Source organism: Bufo bufo, chromosome 3 (assembly GCF_905171765.1).
Source record: "Bufo bufo chromosome 3, aBufBuf1.1, whole genome shotgun sequence".
Classification (NCBI taxonomy): domain Eukaryota; kingdom Metazoa; phylum Chordata; class Amphibia; order Anura; family Bufonidae; genus Bufo; species Bufo bufo.
The window spans coordinates 566,987,957-567,004,428 of NC_053391.1; the positions used below are offsets into that span (position 1 = coordinate 566,987,957).

At 51.2% G+C, this 16,472-nt stretch overlaps 1 protein-coding gene across 1 annotated transcript in view; it reads right to left on the bottom strand.

The window, feature by feature from the left end:
• The window catches only part of TIMELESS (timeless circadian regulator), a 156,503-nt gene that overhangs the window by 46,476 nt on the left and 93,555 nt on the right, over positions 1–16,472 (bottom strand). The window contains exons 17-18 of the mRNA XM_040425614.1: positions 10,906–11,029; positions 2,112–2,313 (exon numbers count right to left, since the gene is read on the bottom strand). Coding sequence (XP_040281548.1) covers positions 2,112–2,313; positions 10,906–11,029 — 326 coding nt within the window. The remainder of the gene's footprint in view (positions 1–2,111; positions 2,314–10,905; positions 11,030–16,472) is intronic.

Below are 16,472 nucleotides of genomic sequence, written 5' to 3' on the forward strand. Positions count from 1 at the left end.
TGCAGACTTTTCATCAGTGCAGATGACAGACCTGACAACCAGGTGAGGGGCCTCTTTCAGGATCCAGGGGGTACTATTTCTCCTTGTGGAGAGCACCCAATAGGCGAAAAGGTGCACTCCATAAGGAGAAACAGTACCCCGCAGATACACAGTGCTGAGGCTTATGTAATTTATTTACAGTACAGACCAAAAGTTTGGACACCTTCTCATTCAAAGAGTTTTCTTTATTTTCATGACTATGAAAATTGTAGATTCACACTGAAGGCATCAAAACTATGAATTAACACATGTGGAATTATATACATAACAAACAAGTGCGAAACAACTGAAAATATGTCATATTCTAGGTTCTTCAAAGTAGCCACCTTTTGCTTTGATTACTGCTTTGCACACTCTTGGCATTCTCTTTATGAGCTTCAAGAGGTAGCCCCCTGAAATGGTTTTCACTTCACAGGTGTGCCCTGTCAGGTTTAATAAGTGGGATTTCTTGCCTTATAAATGGGGTTGGGACCGTCAGTTGCGTTGAGGAGAAGTCAGGTGGATACACAGCTGATAGTCCTACTGAATAGACTGTTAGAATTTGTATTATGGCAAGAAAAAAAGCAGCTAAGTAAAGAAAAACTAGTGGCCATCATTACTTTAAGAAATGAAGGTCAGTCAGTCAGCCGAAAAATTGGGAAAACTTTGAAAGTAAGGGCTATTTGACCATGAAGGAGAGTGATGGGGTGCTGCGCCAGATGACCTGGCCTCCACAGTCACCGGACCTGAACCCAATCGAAATGGTTTGGGGTGAGCTGGACCGCAGAGTGAAGGCAAAAGGGCCAACAAGTGCTAAGTATCTCTGGGAACTCCTTCAAGACTGTTGGAAGACCATTTCAGGGGACTACCTCTGGAAGCTCATCAAGAGAATGCCAAGAGTGTGCAAAGCAGTAATCAAAGCAAAAGGTGGCTACTTTGAAGAACCTAGAATATGACATATTTTCAGTTGTTTCACACTTGTTTGTTATGTATATAATTCCACATGTGTTAATTCATAGTTTTGATGCCTTCATAGTCATGAAAATAAAGAAAACTCTTTGAATGAGAAGGTGTGTCCAAACTTTTGGTCTGTACTGTATATTAAGCACTTATATAGTGCTGCTATATTCCGCAGCGATTTACAGACATTAGCATCACACTGTCCCCAGTGGGGCTCACAATCTAAGTTCCCTATCAGTATGTCCTTGTGGCATGGGAGGAAACCGGAGTACCCAAAGGAAACCCACGCAAAACACGGGAAGAACATACAAACTCCATGCAGATGTAATCACATGACTTTACTAACCTGCGAGAGTTCCCTCTATATACAGCTTGCAATTCCCTGTTCAAGTGATTTTCAGCCCTCTCTCTCATAACAGGAAGAAAGGGCTGCAGTAATTCAAGACATTTCCTACTCTACCCGATACTTAAATTAATGGAGTATGCAGTCTGCCTGCATGCAAGTAAATTAAGCTACCAAACAGCATAGAGCACTCACTTCATAGTAACCTAGTATATAAGCCCAAAAAAACACATTTGCCCATCCAGTTCAAATACTTTAATTTACACCCACAGCGGTATAGCCAAAGAGGGTTTTAATTGGATCAATAACACATTTACTGAACTCTGAGTAAAAGTAACTATCCATCCTCCAACACGGCCGCTGATGCATGCGCTAATTAGCCAAGCCGTGCGCAGTGTTACTCTATGGGGGCTGCTGATGGACTATCCTCCATCAGCAGCCATGTTAAGGGAAGAATCGTTAAAGTCACACAGAAGCAGACTGTCAGCACAAGGGGCCAGTGTTGCAATAAAGGGGACAGCAGCAAAGATGCTCTTGTTCCAGCCTACCAGAAAGTCGATGATAGTGCTGGTTCTAGCACATTTCTAAAATTAACCATAAATTATCCAACCCCTTTAAACCTTATTGAACAAGCCCTTTTGAATAGCTGCAGTATATAAGAAAGGAAAGAACAAGAAAAACACTAGATTGAAATTTAGATGATTGATTAAAGCAGGTTATGGCACACATGGCTTACAGTGCGCACTAAACGTTATGATGTAGAGTTGGACAGCGTCTTCACTTCTCCTACCTTGTAGGCACTAGCAGCTGGATCACTGAGAATACGATTGAAAATGCAAAATACTGAAAGTTGAAAAAGAAATGCCTCCATTTTCAGATCATACGCAATTCGGTGTAACATTTTCACCGCACAGTGATTAGTGTGTGCGCCATTATGCTGATAGTTCTTTAGAAGAGCAACATAGGTCTTCACCACATTGGCGTTAGCAAACCTGAAAAAACATTCACAAGAAAACCTTGTAATAACAAAAAAAAAAAAACACATTTTCTTTGGAGAGACAAAAGAGAACATTTAAACAAACACAACACTGTTAAACCAGGCAGAATACCTTGCTAAATGTAATGATAGTTTTCACTTTGACCGATCCACTGCTTCATTCTGGAGTAAAAGTACTTTTAATCCGTATGCAAATGAATAGTTAAAAAGGTTTTTTCGAGAAGGTAACAGTATATGATCGATAGGCGTCCCACACCCAGGACCCATGCCGATCACTGGCACTCGCAGTAGCGTTGAGGCCATCTTGCAGCTTTTCCTAGTTCGTGTGACATCACATTCATTGGTCATGTGGCCTAGACACAGCTCAGCACCATTGAAGTGAATTGGAAAGAGCTGCAATACCAAGCACAGCTGCTATACAATGGATGGTTCTGTGCTTTGTGAGCTGAGAGAAGGCCACAGCACTCACAGGCGTGCCTGTGCCACCTAAAACAGCTGATCAGATACTGATGACCTATCCAGGTATCCTCACTTAAAAAAAACTCAACAAGAAAGAGATTTTACAAGGGGACACAGGACAATGGGTATAGAAGCTGCCACTAGGAGGCCGACACAAAGCCAAAAAAGTATTAGTACCTGCTAGCTATACCCCCTCGAACCAGGAGAGCTAAACAGTCTGTACACCAGCAGTAGAAGCAGTAAAGAGAAGCTGAGTAGAAAAAAGCCTGAGACAGGATGGAAACTAAGAACTGACAACCCGTACAGCGAACCATGAAAAAAAATAAAAAAAATAAAAAAAATAAAAATATAATGAAATATGAACAATACAAGACAATCGTGCAAAGGACTTGGAGAAAATTTTGCAGATGAGTACACAAAAAAATGTAAATTAAAAATCTCCTTTTCTAGCCAGTATCATTGGGGGGAAACAGGACTGTGGGACATTCAAAAGCAGTAAAGCAGTCCATGGGGAAAAAATAAAAAAGAGACCTAACAGACGTAGGCACACCAACAGACACCTAGAGCACAGTGGCGTGCAGTACCTTGCGACCCAGGGAAGCATCTGCAGATGCAAAAGTATGCATGTGGTAACATTTTCTATATGTGTGTGGAGGCAACCAATAGCTTGCACAGCTGATGCGTGATGGAGCACAGCCCAATAAGCACAATCTGCCCTGGTCGAATAAGCTGTGACTCGGAGAAGGAGTGTATTTGGTGTGATAGGCCTCAACAAATGGGCAACTGAACCCACTGGGCGATAATGGTTTTGGAAGCAGCCAAACCTTTCCGACGACTGAGGAAGAACGAAAAAAAAAAAATGAGTCTGTGTGGCAGAATTAGGCCATTAAGGACAAGTAAATCAGGAATGCCTTGACAACATCCAGTTGTTGGAGACAGCATTGCCTATTTGTTAAGATGAAAAGAGGAAACAACTTTTGAGAAAAAGGACGGCACCGGATGGAGAACTGCCTTATTCTGGTAGAGAACCAATTAGGAGGCTTTGCGGGAAAGGGCCACCAAGGATCAAGTTTAAATCCCATACAGAGATGAGGGAATGAGCTACCCTCTGGTACTTTTGAGGCCAGTGGATGTTGAACAATACAGAGGGCAGTTACCTGCCGTTTGAGGGAACTGAGTCTAAGGCCCAGACGAGAACCTATTAAGAGAAAATTGAAGTAGTGGGAGACGACGCTCCTGACGAAAGACTTCCAAGTCCTATTTTAGCTGAAGCAAGTTTTGTGGCCTTCATCATGATCCTTACCACACTATTGGAAAAACCATGATTCTTTAAGAAAGTGGAGTAACATCCACTCTGCTAAATGTAGTGACTAAATTCTGGTGGAAGACGGGTCCCTTTGAGAAATGGTAGTCTCAGAGGAAGCCACAATAGAGTTACCAATGAGAAGGATGAGGTCCGCATACCATGCTCAATGAGACAAAAAACAGTTCACCCAGAACAGTTAAGATGTTCTCCATTTCTTTGAAGAACCCTGGGCAGTAGAAGAAGAGGTGTCAATACATACAAGAGGCTATAGTCATCCCAAGGAGGTACCAGGGCATCCATTGCACAGCCCAGTGGGTTGCGCATTAGAGTCATGACAGTGGGAAATTTGTGGTTGAGGCTGGAAGCAATTAAGACTATGCCATGGTAACCCCGCCCAAGACATTGCCAGATCTATTCTTTCCCTGCTCAGGAAGTCCACTGTCCAATTGTCTAGTCCCGGAATGTGGATCATTGATAAGACCAGCACATGCTTCACCGTCCACGTCAGGATTTTGACCAATTCTGCCATCAGACCCCGGTGTGATGAATGTCCAGGATATGGGAAGGACTTCCCTAACCGCATGGCTGGATATGAGAGCTGTGTGCACCTTGGGAGGAAGTAGTATCAAGCTGTCTATGGGGGCTGGAGAAACATCCCATCGATCCAGGATTGCAAACTGTGCGTGTGTGGAACTGGGCAAATGGAATTGCCTTGATGGAGGAGACCATGGATTCCAGGAGTCTCATGCAGAGATGGATGGATACCTGGTCCAAAGAAGTTTGATGTTCGGCTGGAGTAATATCCACTTGTCATGTGGCAGGAGAACCCTGGCTGTTGGTGTGTTAATGTCTATACCTACATAAGAGATCCATCTGCTCAGGTAGAGAAACTTCTGGAAGTTGACTCACCATCCAAAAGGAGCCCGGACTTCCAAAGTGATGTGTATGTTGTCCAATTCTGGGAAAACAGAGCTTTGATCAATTTGTCATCCAAACAGGGAATCCGATATCCTGGTGGACTGAAGGAGGGGCAATGACTGAGGTGAGGACCTTTGCCAGAGCTGTCATCAGGCCACAGGGCTGCATAACAAACTGGTAATGAGAAAAACAGACTGTAAAACAAAGAAAAAGCTGGTAGGTGGGAGCAATAAGCAAGTGGAGGTAAGCATCCTTGATATCCACGGAAGAAAGGAATTCGCCCTGTTATATGGGGGCAATCACTGAACTAAGTGATTACGTAAAAAAAACAAAAAACTAGATTTTGTGAAACTCACCTGTAAAATCTGTTTCTCGCTTGATTCATTGGGGGACACAGACCATGGGTATATAGCTGCTTGCTGCCACTAGGAGGCGACACTAGGCTGAAAACTGTTAGCTCCTCCCCCGCCAGCTATACCCCCTTCGGCCAGGAGAGAGCCCTCAGTTTGTGCAAAAGCAGTAGGAGAAGCAGAAAGATATTACAACATCAACAAACTCCACGGTCAACAGACCCAAACGGGGGTGGGTGCTGTGTCCCCCAATGAATCAAGCGAGAAACAGATTTTACAGGAGAGTTTCACAAAATCTCGTTTTCTCGCTTATATCATTGGGGGACACAGACTATGGGACGTCCCAAAGCAGTCCCTGGGGAGGGAACACAAAACAGAGTGAAGGTAGAGAACCTCGTGACAGTCATCACACTGCGGCCTGCAAGACCAGGCGGCCCAGAGCGAGAGTGTGAACCCTGTAATACTTCGTAAAAGTGTGGAGCGAATCCATCGGGAGATAGTCTCCTTCGAAGCTGCCAATCCCTTCCTAGAACCCTCTGGAAGGATGAACAAGGCGTCCGAGCGCCGAAAGGGGGCCACGGCCGAAAGGTAAATCCGCAGAGCCCGCACCACATCCAAAAAGGTGTAACGACACCTCTCTCAGATGGGAGGGCCTAGGACAAAAGGACGGCAGGACAATGTCCTCATTGACGTGAAAAGCCGACACTACCTTGGGTAAGAAGGAAGGGACCGGACGGAGGACCACCTTGTCCTGATGAAAGACTAGGAATGGTTCACGGCATGACAGAGCTGCCAGCCCTGAAACTCTTCGTATGGATGTGGCAACCAGGAAGGCCACCTTCCAGGACAGCAGGCGCAGGGGTTCGAAGGGAGAAGCTTGAAGAACCCCCAATACCAAGTTGAGGTCCCACGGATGTAGCGGGGGACGGTAGGGTGGAGCGGTGTGCGCAACGCCCTGAAGGAAGGTCTTAACAGGACCCATTCCCGCCAAAGATAGTTGAAAGAAAATAGAAAGGGCCAACACCTGGCCCTTCAAGGAGCTGAGCGCCATGCCCAGTTCCAGTCCGGACTGAAGGAAGGCCAGAAAATACCGGCAGGGAGAAGGATCTGGGAGACAGGTCCCGCTCTTCACAGAACCGAAGGAAGGACTTCCAGGTTCTATAATAGATCCTGGAAAAGGTAGGTTTCCTGGCCCGAATGAGCGTCTGAACCACCACATCGTAAAAACCCCGCTGCTTTAAAAGGAAGGTTTCAAGAGCCACGCCGTCAAACGTAGAGTATCTAAACTCGGGTAGAAGACGGGCCCTTGCGACAGAAGATCGGGTCTGAGAGGGAGCGGGTACGGATCGTCCCCTAGTAGGAGGACAAGATCCGAATACCATGCTCGGCGCGTATACCACGCCCTCCCACTTGATCCTGCAGAGAATCTGAGGCAGGAGGGACAACGGCGGAAAGACGGAGGAACTTGAACCCGTCCCATGGCGCCACAAGAGCGTCCACCCCGCAATCTGTGGGATCCCTTGCGCGGGCGAAGTATCACGAGAGCTTGTGATTGAGGCGGGAGGCCATCCGATCCACATCCGGCCGTCTCTAGCGACGACAGAGGGCATTGAATACTTCCGGATGGAGAGACCATTCCCCGGGGTCCATCGTCGTCTGGCTCAGGAAGTCTGCCGTCCAATTGACAACGCCGGGAATGTGGACCGCCGACAGAGCCGAAACATGGGCCGCCCCCACCTGAGGATCCTTGCCACTTCCGACATGACGGTCGAGCTGCGTGTCCCCCCCTGATGGTTGACATACGCCACAGCTGTGGCATTGTCCGACTGGACCCGGACATGAAGGCCCTGCAGGAGGGGAGACCAATGGCGCAGTGAGGAAAATCGCACGAAGCTCCAAGACATTGATGGACAGTCTAGACTCCGACGGAGACCATACGCCCTGGACTGTCCGAATGCCGAAGAGCCCTCCCCACCTCCAGGTGAGTTGGGGAGAGCCACCAATGGAGGTCCGACCGAACCTGTTGAGGAAGGGAAAACAGACGATCCAAGGACTCCTGGGACTTGTCCCAGGCCGAGAGGATCGCTCGCTGAAAGGACCGGGTGTGAAATTGAGCGAATGGCACCACCTCGAACGAAGCCACCATAAGACCCAACACCCGCATACAAGCCCGGATGGAGACTGTGCGCTGCCGAATCAACCGGAGCGCTGCGAAGGTCCTTCACCTTGTCCGCTGGAAGACGCACCCGGGCTGCCCCGGAGTCCAGAATCATACAGAGGAACCGAATCCGAGTGGACGGGACCAGGGAGGACTTCCGAAGGTTCACTATTCACCCAAAGCGGGCGAGAGCGTCCAAGGTGATCTGCAGACTCTCCTCGCACTGCCGTAACGACGACGCTTTGATGAGAATGTCGTCCAGGTACGGAAGCAAGGTGATGCCTCCGGAGCAAAGAAGGCCCATAAGCGGAGCAAGCACCTTGGTAAACACACTCGGCGCAGTCGCCAGACCGAAGCTATAACGGAGCGAAGAGACTCCATGCGAAAACGGCACACTGGAAGGAAACGGTTTACCATCTTGAGGTCCAACACCGGGCGGACCGCTCCCTCCTTCTTGGGCACAATGAAGAGGTTGGAGTAAAAACCAGAAAACTGATACCTCGCCGGAAGCGGGGAGAACTCCCCTGACGAGCAGATCGTGAACCGCCTGAAAGAAGGCCCCCGCCCGAGACGGCTCCCTGGGGGACGGGACAGAAAAAAAAAAAACTGTTTGGAGGCATGGATTTGAACTCCAACTTGTAGCCCGAAGTGACCACCTCGAGCGCCCAGGCGTCTGAGATGTGGGCCTGCCAAACCTCCTGAAAATGAAGGAGCCGACCCCCCACCCAGGAAGGTGGGGGCGCACCTTCATGCGGGGACTGCTTGCCAGAGGAAGAGCGCTGAGGCTGCGCTCGGGAACGCCAGGCAGGCTGTGGCTTGAACGAAGGCTTCCGCCTTTGTTCCTGGGTGGGCTGCCTCGCGGTCAAGGGAGCCGCCGGGCGGGTGCCCGTGAAGCGGCGAAAGGACTGGCGTTGCGCGGAAGTACGCGGTCGAGAAGAACGCTTGGGTTTGGGCTGCGGAAGATGGGTGCTTTTGCCACCCATGGCCTCAGAAATGATTTAGTTAACTTTGGGCCCAAAGAGACAAGAGCCAGCGAAAGGAAGAGATAGAAGGGAGCGCTTGGAAGAAGAATCGACCTGCCAGGCCTTTAGCCAGAGTTCCCGCCGAATGGAGACTGCAAAGGCGGAGGACCGCACGACCATGGAGCCCGCGTCCAGAGCTGCCTCGCAAAGGTACTTCCCCACCTGGGATATCTGGACCGCCAGAGCCTGGAGTCCTGTGCGGGAAAGGTCCGAGTCTAAGTCCTGATGTAAGCGCAGAGCCCATTCAGAAACCACCTTAGCCACCCACGCCGAAGCGAAAATGGGACGGAGTGCCGAACAGGTGGCTGAAAAGACCGACTTCGCAAGCGATTCAACCAGTCGGTCCACCGGGTCCTGCAGAGAGGAGCTGTCCGCAATCGGAATAGTGGTATTCTTGGCCAGGCGAGCCACCGGCAGGTCCACCTTTGGAGGGGAAGACCACTTACCCACCCAATCTGGGGGGAACGGATAAAGAAGATCCAGCCGCTTGGGGATCAGGAAAAGTGAACCTGGCTGTTGCCATGCTTTAGTGGTGAGAACGGAAAAGTCGTCGTGGACCGGGAAAGATTTTGGAGTCTGCTTGGTACGCAGGAAAGAAACTCCCTGGTGACTGGAGGCGAGGTTCTCATCTTGAAGTTGGAAGGTGTCCCGGATTGCCGAGACAAGACTGTCCACTAAGGCAGCCATCTGGGACGAGCGGTCCGGATCCAGATCCATATCAGACTCTGAGAGTTCCACTTCGGACGAAAGGTCCCCAACCAACGAGGACGCCTTGGACAGCGAACCGGGGGAAGGAGGCGAAGGCGATGCATCCGAGGAGGAGAGGCGTTCCTGCCTGGGTGTCTGCTCCTGGATGGTACGCCCTGAGAGAGAGCAGGTTGCGCAGGTGACAACGTCTCTACCAAGCGACCCATTAAGGAAGGGGAGGATTGGGAGATCTTGGATAGGTCAATCACCACCCGGGACAGGGATTTGGCCCATTCCGGCTCCATACTTCCAGCAGAAGGGTGCACGTCAGTGAGCTGCGACTGAGGCGGCACCCTCTGTGTGGCCTGGCATGAGGCACAGAGGGTGTCCCCCTGACCCCTAGGAAACTTCACATTACATGAAGTGCAGGCATAATGGGTAGCCCTACCGAGAACCTGGGGCGCGGGATCCGCTGGGTTCGACATGACAGGAGTCAGGGAGCCAGAGAGGGTACAGAGGAGGGGAGCAGCGCTGGTCCTACCTAATAGGAGCAGAGTTAACCCTTGCTGGACGTGTCCCCAGGAGCAGGATGCAGCGGGTTGAGGTGGTCTGCGGCGAGCTGGACAGTGTGGAGAGGAGGGCTTTACACAACTGAGCCGCCGAGAAGATGTCCCCTCAGGCTGGGAAACCGCATGCACGGCCGGGTACTTCCGGATAGAAAGCAGGCAGGAAGGGAAGCGCGGCGGGAAAAGAAGGCTCCGCCCCCCTCCAGCCTCCCAGCGGAAGAACTGGTGGCGCTCCGATCCCACAGCTGAATCCTCTTTAGTAGAAGATCCTGTCGCTTGCTGGACTTTTTTGGACGCCCTGAAGCCTTCTTAACAAGAATTGAACCTCTTTCCTTGAAGTTCTTGATGATCCTATAAATTGTTGATTGAGGTGCAATCTTAGTAGCCACAATATCCTTGCCTGTGAAGCCATTTTTATGCAACGCAATGATGGCTGCACGCGTTTCTTTGCAGGTCACCATGGTTAACAATGGAAGAACAATGATTTCAAGCATCACCCTCCTTTTAACCTATCAAGTCTGCCATTTAAACCCAATCAGCCTGACAATGATCTCCAGCCTTGTGCTCATCAACATTCTCACCTGAGTTAACAAGACTATTACTGAAATGATCTCAGCAGGTCCTTAAATGACAGCAATGAAATGCAGTGGAAAGTTTTTTTTGGGATTAAGTTAATTTTCATGGCAAAGAAGAACTATGCAATTCATCTGATCACTCTTCATAACATTCTGGAGTATATGCAAATTGCTATTATAAAAACTTAAGCAGCAACTTTTCCAATATTTATCTAATTCTCAAAACTTTTGGCCACGACTGTACACTGGAAATGATTGGCTGAGTGGGCACTCCATAATGGTTTCAAGAAAGGCCAACCCTTTAAAAGGTTATGGATACCTTCAGGGGCAATGTTTTTAATTATTACATTTAACTCAGTTTGGTTTAATAATATATATTTTTTTCAATTGGTCTTTATTAGGAGTTTAGCTTATTAAGGGCTTATGTCCGCAAAACACAGATCTGGAATCCGGATGACATCCGCGTGCATTTCATATTTTGCAGAACGAAACAGCTGGCCCCTAACAGAACAGTCCTATCCTTGTCCGTATATAAACACAAATTACCGTTTCATGTAGTCTAAGAAGTTAAATTCCCTTTCAGACACTTGTACAGAAGTAAGCTCCTCTTCTTCTACTTCTTCCTCATCCTCTTCATCTTCGTTCAGATCTGCTTCTACTTGAGTAGATCCTGTAGCAATTAAAAATAATTGTATATAAATCTACCACAAATATTTTTACATTTGTTTCAAAACTGTATTATTAAGCCTACATAAAGACTTACCCCATGAATCATTTTCACACCTAAATTTCTCAAAGCAGTTTCTAGCATACAGATGTCATTTTTTGCTTCCATGTTCCCTTGTTGCTGCTAATAATCTGTGCTACTGAGGCTGCAATTAGGACAGAATTAGTCTTCTTTCCCCTCTGACAGCTGACACTATAGTGACAGACGGGAAACTGGTCTAAATAAGGAGATTTTTTTGTGAAACTCACCTGTAAAATCTTTTTTGCGTCTTTTCCGTTGGGGGACACAGACCATGGGTATAACAGGCCATTACTAGGAGGAGACACTATGCAAATAATAAAAAACAGCTCCTCCTCCACTGGCTATACCCCCATGCTCCAACAGGAGGACCTCAGTGCGTGCAAAAGCAGTAGAAGGAGATCAAAAACCAAATATGAACAAAGAAAAGCAGAACCAAGGAACACCGCCATCGGGCCGTTAACCATAAGGTCCCACTAGAATAGAACCAACCCCTCCTGCAACAGACAAGAATGGGTGGGAGCTGTGTCCCCCAAGGGAAAAGACGAGAAAAAGATTTTACAGGTGAGTTTCACAAAAAATCTCCTTTTCTCGCCCATTCCATTGGGGGACACAGACCATGGGACGTCCTAGAGCAGTCCATGGGGTGGGAAGACCAGCACCTCCAGAGGGAAGACGTCCAACGGTTAAACAGGAACCACAGCCTGCAATACCTTGCGCCCTAGAGCAGCATCAGCCGACGCCAAAGAGTGCAGCTGGTAGAACTTTGTAAAAGTATGTAAGGACGACCAGGTGGCCGCCTTACAAAGTTGTGATGTAGAGGCTCGATTGCGCCTAGCCCAGGAGGCCCCACCGCCCTGGTGGAGTGCGTGGTAACCCCCGCTGGGGGAACCCTACCCCGGGACCGATAGGCCATGGCAATAGTCGACCGAATCCACCGAGCCACAGTGACCTTGGAGGCAGCCAGACCCTTAGACCACCTTGGGCAAAAAGGAAGGGACAGGGTGCAGTACCACCTTGTCCTTGTGGAAGACCAAAAAGGGCTCTTTAGAGGAAAGGGCGGCCAGCTCAGATACCCTCCTGATAGAGGTGATGGCCACCAAAAAGACCACCTTCCAGGTGAGAAAACTCAGGGAAATGTCCCTCGGGGGCTCAAAAGGAGCCGCCTGGAGAGAAGACAGAACCAGGTTCAGATCCCAGAGGGGCAGAGGAGGGATATACGGAGGGACCGAATGCGCCACCCCCTGCAGGAAGGTCCTCACCGGACCTAGCAGAGCCAGAGAGCGCTGAAAGAAAATGGCAAGAGCAGAGACCTGACCCTTCAGAGAGCTCAGGGACATTCTCATCTCAAGACCCGACTGGAGAAAGGAGAGGACCACCGGAACGGAGAAATGAAGGGGAAAAACGCCCTTCTCGCAAAAGGCAAGAAAGGTCTTCCAGGTACGATAGTATATCCGGGAGGAAGCTGGTTTCCTGGCTTTGATCATGGTCTTCATGACAAAGTCCGAGAAGCCCCTCTTCAAGATGGTGGTCTCAACAGCCACGCCGTTAAACAAAGTGGTTGTAAAATCTGGTCCTTGAGAAGTCCTTGAGACAGCAGGTCCTCCCTGAGAGGAAGAGGCCACGGAACGTCCGCCAGCATCAGAGTGACCTCCGAGAACCAGGCGCGGCGAGGCCAATCGGGGGGCGATGAGGATGGTCGGGATTCCTACTGCCGCAACCCTGCGAAGAACCTTTGGGAGTAGAGGCAGTGGTGGGAAGACCTAGAGGAGTGCGAAGTCTTGCCACGGAGATACCAGAGCGTCCACCCCGTACGCCTCCGGATTCCGAGCTCGGGCCAGGAACATGGGAACCTTGTTGTTGAGCCTAGACGCCATCAAGTCCACGTCCGGGCAGCCCCAACGGCGACAGACGTCGTCGAATACGTCCGGATGCAGAGACCACTCTCCCGGATCCACCCTGTTGCGGCTGAGAAAGTCTGCCGTCCAGTTTTCGACCCCTGGGATGTATACTGCAGACAATATTGGAACGTGAGCCTCCGCCCACTGGAGGATCCTCTTCACCTCCTGCATCACCGGCCGGCTGCGGGTTCCGCCCTGATGATTGATGTAGGCCACGGCTGTGGCATTGTCCGACTGGATCCTTACTGGGAGACCCGCTAGGAGGGGGGTCCAATGAGACAGAGGGAGGAAAATTGCTCTGAGCTCCAATATGTTGATCGGAAGGCAGGCTTCCACTTCTGACCACACCCCCTGAACCGTCCGAGCACGGAGAACGCCACCCCACCCCAGGAGACTGGCATCGGTGGTGATGACTGTCCAGGAGATTGGGAGGAAGGATTTCCCCGATGTCAGATTCTGAGGGGACAGCCACCACTGGAGGTCCATGCGAACCCGAGGAGGAAGGCGGATCCGAGAGTCCAGACCCCTCGATGTCCTGTCCCAGAAGGACAGGATCGCCTGCTGCAGAGGCAGAGTGTGAAACTGGGCAAAGGGGACTGCCTCGAAGGAGGCCACCATAAGCCCCAGAACCTGCATGCACTCCCGGATGGAGAGAGACTGGGAATGCAGAAGGCGAGACACCGATTCCCGTATCCGTGAGAACTTGCAATCCGGGAGGAATACCCGGGCTGCAGTAGTGTCCATAATCATCCCCAGGAAGGTCAGCCCTCTGGGAAGGTTGGAGAGAGGACTTCGGGAAGTTGATCAGCCAACCGAACTGTTGCAGAGTCTGAACAGTGATCCCGACGCTGTCTTTGGCCTGGGGACGAGAGGGAGCCTTTATCAGAATGTCGACCAGGTAGGGAAGCAGAGATATGCCCCTGGTACGGAGAAGCGCCATGATCGGCGCCAAGATCTTTGTGAATACCCGCGGGGCTGTCGCCAGCCCAAAGGGAAGGGCGACAAACTGATAATGACGGTCGCCAATGGCGAAGCACAGGAACCTGTGGTGAAATTCTGCGATAGGGACATGCAGATAGGCGTCCCGGATGTCCACCGACGCGAGGAACTCCCCTGGAAGAAGAGAAGCAATAACAGAGCGGAGGGACTCCATCCGGAACCTCAGCACCCGCAGGGACTTGTTTAACAGCTTCAGGTCTGATCCCTCCTCCTTTGGCACTACAAAGATTTTTGAGTAGAAACCTGCCCCCTGTTCCTCCAGAGGAACTGGGACAACTACTCCCCTGACCAGAAGGGAAGAAACCGCTTGTAAAAGGGCCGAGGCTCGGGCCGGATCCCCCGGAACACGAGACGGAAAGAAACGTTCCGGAGGTCTGGAAACTAATTCTATCTTGTAACCGGAAGTTACAATTTCCAGGGCCCAGGCGTCTTGAATGTGAGCTCTCAATACATGCTGAAAGGATAGCAGACGGCCCCCCACGACAAGCGGTGGGGGCGCCCCTTCAGGCGGAGGATTGCTTGGGAACCGCGGGGCGGGCAGAACTCCCCTGGAACTGTGCCTGCGGGCGCCAGGAAGGTTGAGGCTTAAAGGAAGGCTTCTTGCGGGAGTCCTGAGAGCCGCCGGAGGAGGGGGCTGTAGCAGACCTGGAGGAAGAGAAGCGCCGAAAGGACTGGTTTCTAGAGCCAGAGTGGCGAGCTCTGAAGGAACGCTTGGATCTAGATTGGGGCAAGTGTGCACTCTTGCCCCCCGTAGCGTCAGAGTTAATCTCATCCAGCTTCGCCCCGAAGAGCCTGGAGCCCGCAAAGGGGAGGTTAGTGAGGGAGTGCTTGGAGGAAGCGTCGGCGTCCCAGACCTTAAACCCGGCCTCCCTGCGCTGCGTGACAGAGAGGGTCGAAATCCGCGCAAAGAGAGTGCTGACATCCAATGAGGCCTCACAGAGGAATGTTGTCGCCTGGGACATCTGGAGGATGAAGTTTAGGGTGTCTGCAGAGGCATCCTGCTCCGCAAGGTCCTGATGATGGCGCTGCAACCACACCGAAAGCGCCCTGGCTACCCAGGCAGAGGCTAACGCGGGCCGCAGACCTGTGCCCGCCAGAGAGAAGATGGCTTTGGAAAGAGTCCAAACGCCTGTCAACTGAGTCCTGTAGGCGGGTCGACCTTAGGAGGAGAAGACCACTGCTGCACGTTATCTACCGGGAAAGGATAAAGAGTATCCATGCGCCTTGTAGCAGAAAAACGGTGATTAGGGCGTTCCCAAGCCTTAGAAAGGACCTTGGCAAACTCGCCATGAATGGGGAATGTGACTGCCTCCGGTTTTCTGGAGTGGAAGAGGGGGAATTCCTGGCTACTAGTAGAAGGAGGTTCCCCCTGGATGTCAAAGGTGTCACGTACCGCCGTGACCAAGTCTGCCACCATGGTGGAGAGCTTAGGTGAGGGTTTCCGGCTTTGTGTCCTCGTCCGAGCCGGACCTTTCCCCTTCAGACCTGTAATCCCTGCGAGAGGGAGAGGCTGAACACACCTCCAGGCAAGGCGGGAGGGGGGGGGGGAAGCAGAGTCATCCGAGGAGGGATGCTTCTGCGTACGCTGCCTCTTAACGGTCGAGCGTCCTCTGTGGGGGTCCTCTGCGGTGCTAACCACAGGCACCGCAGGCGGTGGATCAGTGGCCGCCATGCGTTCCATAAAGACCATGGCCGCGCGCGAGATTTGGGCCAAGTCCGCGGCCGCCCTAGCTATGGCAGAGGCCCAGGAGGGCTCCGAAGGGGCGGAGGAGGGACTGGGCTGGTTTGGTGGAGGGGGAGGAGGAGGTGGATGATCCCATCCTGAGGCAAGGCAAGAGTCACAGGAGCCTGTAACCGACAGTGGCAAGCAGCAGACCTTACAGGATCCCAGTGGGACCTGAGGCGTCGCTTTAGATTTTTGGGGGGCCCCAGGTTTAGGCATGATGGCGGCAATCCCGGAGTCAGGGTCTCCTACCGTTTTGCAGAACACTGCCTGTCCTACCGTGACCTATGAGGAGCTGGAGTAGCAGTCAAGCGTGGAGAGGCGCTGAGGCAAAGCGGAAGCGTCGGAGCTGACGCGATAGGCTCCGCCCCCCAGACGCGTCACAGATCGCGCAAAATAAGAAAAAATGCTGACCCCCGACTCCAAAAATGGCGCCCACCGCCAGGATGCATGGGACAAGAAGGAATCCCTCCTCCCTCTCAACCAGCCGGCCCTCCCAGATCCACAGGTAAGCCCTAAAGAACCGTGTCACAGTGTGAGTCCTGCAGTTTTCACCCTCTGTTCCGGACCAGCAGGGGTTCACCTCTTCAGTCATCTGGCACAAGGAGTGGCAGTGCACTGGATAGAGGGCAGGACTAGGTGACCCCAGATCTGGTAGGCCACCGGAGCTGCTGGACGAGCCAGGTTCCACTTATCTTCTGGGGGGGAAGGGGAGGTAGCCGGGGACAGTCATTCGACCCCGGCG